The following is a 4,132-nucleotide window of genomic DNA, read 5'->3' on the forward strand; positions in this document are numbered from 1 at the left end:
CGCCATTCTCCTGCCTCAGCCTCCTGAGTAGCTGAGACTACAGGTGCCCGCCACCACGCCTGGCTAATTTTTTGTATTTTTAGTAGGGACGGGGTTTCATCGTGTTAGGATTTCACTATGTTGGCCAGGCTGGTCTCGATCTCCTGACCTCATGATCCACCTGCCTTGGCCTCCCACAGTGCTGGGATTACAGACGTGAGCCACCCGGCCCGAAACCATCTTTTCACAGACCCCTCAACTGTATAATCCATGTGAATTATATTTGTCACGGAAATAGTTGGCAGTAAACTTGTAACATTACCTTCCCTGCTGTACAGCCATTTAAAGAAAAATGTAGAATAGACTGCATTTCTTTTCATATTTGCCCAAAAGCAGCTTTAAAAATTATTTGTTGGCTTCAGGTAATACAGCAAATGACAGAGATTTTTAGAGTTGCTGTCTGCTGACCATAGCAACTCTGTTAGATTTCTTTAAATTTGTCTCGCTAATTCTTAGAAAGAAGCGTTTGTGTCTTGAGAAGAAGATTGCGTAATCCAACACCCGTTCCTAAACCATGTGTCTCTTAGACATAAATAATATCAAAGTCCACTGAGAGTTGGACACTGTTTTAATCATCCCTGTCACTGTTTACTTTGGCCTGATGTTGAAGTCAATCAAACTTTTAGTACCTGTTACAGATCTCCAACTGTTTAGGTGTTGTGGGTGATACAGGATAATTATTATATATGATCTTTGCCCTTGAGGAGCTTATAATCCATTTGGAAAAGAAAAACAAACTGACAGAATGCATAGAGAAAAATAAATGCCAAATAAGTTGATTTCCTGTTTATCTAGTGTTTGCTGTGTGCCCGAGGCTTGGTTATAGAAAGGTGAATACAAATGTATTCCTTTTCCCTCAAATAGTTCAAAGCCTCCTAGAAAGTTACGTGGGTAAGCCAATAAACTTTTCAACATGACAAATCTAACAAATCTTTGAAGTGTAGTAATAATATCCCAATATGCAAATGAGGAAGCTGAGACTAAGTGAAGGTCAGTGACTTGCTCAAAGTAGCAGTTAGAAAGAATCTGGATTCAAACTTAGACATTTATAGGAGCTCTTATTTTTTCTTCCACACCACACTTTCTGTTTCAAGAGTCCTAAAAAGAGAAATTGAGTTCGTCATTTAAGGTAAATCATAGCTCAGTAAATCAGACAAACTGATTATAGTTTGTCTGATATTCATGTATTTACATAGTTAAGGTGTGATCTTATTAATTGTATATGTATACACTAATATAGGAGTAGTATGGTACTGAACTGGAAGGGTCCTAGGGTTTTATCGATGAGAAGGGTGGTGTGCACTAGACTTAGGTATTTCCACAAGTAGGGATTCATGGGTAGGTAGGTAGACTAGGCCAAGGTATAGGGGAGGAACTCTGGGCTTTCCAGGCAGAGAGAAGTGTGAGAAGTTGACAGTAGGACAAGGTTAGTAGGAGAAAAGCTCTAACGTATTGGGCAGGGGACTTGGTACTTGAGTGGTGAGGAACCATCAAAGACTTTCAAACACGACTAACAGGTTGGATGTCAGTGACTCAGTGATTCACTGTTTTTTAGTTGCTCTCAATCTGTGCACAGTTTCAGCTCTTGTTTAAAAATATAACCTTAGGTTGGTAATAAATGTTTGTATAACATGTTTATTAGGTGTCTAGTGTTGTCCTAAATATTAACTTTATACTAGTATCTATTACCAACATATAAAAGTACGTTCATCTTTAGGGTCACAACTATAGTAGCTTCTTATTCCATCCACTATGTATTTAAGCATCTTTGTTTCTGAAGTTAGGCAAGGGTTTGTACAGATTGGTATAAACATTTTAAGGATAACAGAAATTATAATAAACTTTTTTTGTTTTTTTTTTTTTACTCTAAAATAACCTTGAAGTAATTTTTAGTAAACTAGTTGAGGCTGGGCGTGGTAGCTTACGCCTGTAATCCCAGCACTTTGGGAGGCCAAGGCAGGCGGATCACCTGAGGTCAGGAGTTCGAGACCAGCCTGGCCAACATAGTGAAACCCCATCTCTACTGAAAACACAAAAATTAGCCAGGCATGGTGGCAGGCACCTGTAATCCCAGCTACTTGGGAGGCTGAGGCAGGACAATCACTTAAACCTGGGAGGCAGAGGTTGCAGTGAACTGAGATCACACCACTGCACTCCAGCCTGGGTGACAGAGTGAGACTTGGTCTCAAAAAAAAAATAGTTGATATAATTTAGACTTCAGGACACTTTCAAGTATAAATTGTAGAAACAGCTTTTCTTAGTAAAGCTCTTAATAGGATGAAAGATGCTCTCTGAGATAAATATAAGGAGATTCTTTGTTAACCACCATAAATCCAGGATGTTAAAGTCAAAATTTTACTGTAACTCCTTAACAGCCAGTTTCCATTTTAAGTGTATAATTATATCTTGTGGAAAAATCATAGATTTTATGTGTGTGTATTTTTATTTATACATGACTCATTCACATTCGTGATTATATTTATTTAGTTCTCTAATGTTCACAGTTTAATTTAGTTGGCCTGTGTTTTTTTCTCCTCTGAGGAAATTAGAAAATTTGTCCTAACTGTTAGCTTTTGGATTATTAAACCCTTCTTCCTTCTTTTCTTGAAAATTTCAAGTTATCAGCCATTTTCTTGAATTTATCATGCTTTTTACAGTTATCAAAATCTGAAGGTAATAATAAAAAATAGAAGTAGAGACTAGCTCCTTAAAATCTTAAGTAGTATGTGTGAATAAGAAGTATTATTAAGAAGTATATCCATGTTATAAATCTAAACAAATAAGAAGTATATCCATGTTATAAATCTTTCCTGATCCCCTTTTAAGGCTAAAATGATTGTTACCTAATTTTGTTTGTGCTTTTAAACTGGTAGGACACCTGTGGAAAACTGTCCTCTTCTCTCCTAGGCCACAGACCTCCACCAGCACGAAGTGGACATCGTTGCGTGGCAGATAATACCAACCTATATGTGTTTGGAGGTTATAACCCAGATTATGATGAATCGGGAGGGCCTGATAATGAAGACTATCCTCTCTTCAGGGAACTCTGGAGGTATCATTTTGCTACAGGAGTATGGCACCAGATGGGCACAGATGGCTACATGCCCCGGGAATTGGCATCTATGTCACGTGAGTGCAAGCAGTTCGTAACTCCTGACTTTATGAAATGTCTGAGAAGCCAGGTTCAATGTCCCATATTCCTTGTTAATAATTCATAACACCATATTGTGATTTCACCCTGTGGGTGGATAGGCTTTTTACTAGAGTAATAACATAGCATGGTGATTCTAAATTATTTGGGTCCTGAGTTTGAATTCAGCTTGTCAGGTGAGTTTTAGCTTTAATTTCCTAACTTGTAAAATGGGATTAATAATATCCTAGAGGGTTCAATATAAAGTATCACGTATATGCTAGGCAAAATGTAGTAGAAGGTCAACAAATGGGGCTTAGGACGACGACAGTTAATAGCTATTGAGCAAAGTACAGGTATACCTCAGAGATATTGTGGGTTTAGTGCCAAACCACCACAATAAAGCGAGTCACACAACGTTTTTGGTTTCGTAGTGCATATAAAGTTATGTTTACACTATGCACTAGTCTCTTTAGTGTGCAATAGCATTATATCTAAAAAAGTACATACCTTAATTAAAAATACTTTATTGCTAAAAAGTGCTAACAACCAACGAGTCTTCAGCAAGTTGTAATCTTTTTGCTGGTGGAGGGTTTTGTCTCGATGTCGGAGGCAGCTGACTTATCAGGGTGGTCGTTGCTAAAGGTTGGGGTGACTGCTCAGGAAACCACTTTCACTGAGCACAGTGACTCATGCCTGTAATCCCAGCACTTTGGGAGGCTGAGGCAGGAGGATCACTGGAGCCCAGGAGTTGAAGACCAGCTTGGGCAACATAGTGAGACCTTTTCTCTACAAAAAATATAAAAATTAACCAGGCATGGTGCTGCACAACTATATATTCCCAGCTACTTGGGAGGCTAAGGTGGGAGGATGGCTGGACCCCAGGAGGTTGAGGCTGCAGAAGCTATGATCATGCCACTGCATTCCAGCCTGAGTGACAGAGTAAGACCCTGTCTCAAAAAA

General features: G+C 38.8%; 1 protein-coding gene across 2 annotated transcripts in view; it reads left to right on the top strand.

Annotated features, from left to right (window-relative positions):
- Positions 1-4,132, top strand: part of KLHDC10 (kelch domain containing 10) — a 58,350-nt gene that overhangs the window by 35,521 nt on the left and 18,697 nt on the right. For both annotated transcript variants that reach the window (XM_011939596.1, XM_011939597.1), the window contains one exon: positions 2,947-3,168. In XM_011939596.1, coding sequence (XP_011794986.1) covers positions 2,947-3,168 — 222 coding nt within the window. The remainder of the gene's footprint in view (positions 1-2,946; positions 3,169-4,132) is intronic.

The sequence above is a fragment of the Colobus angolensis genome, unplaced genomic scaffold (assembly GCF_000951035.1).
Source record: "Colobus angolensis palliatus isolate OR3802 unplaced genomic scaffold, Cang.pa_1.0 Scaffold182, whole genome shotgun sequence".
NCBI classification, from domain to species: domain Eukaryota; kingdom Metazoa; phylum Chordata; class Mammalia; order Primates; family Cercopithecidae; genus Colobus; species Colobus angolensis.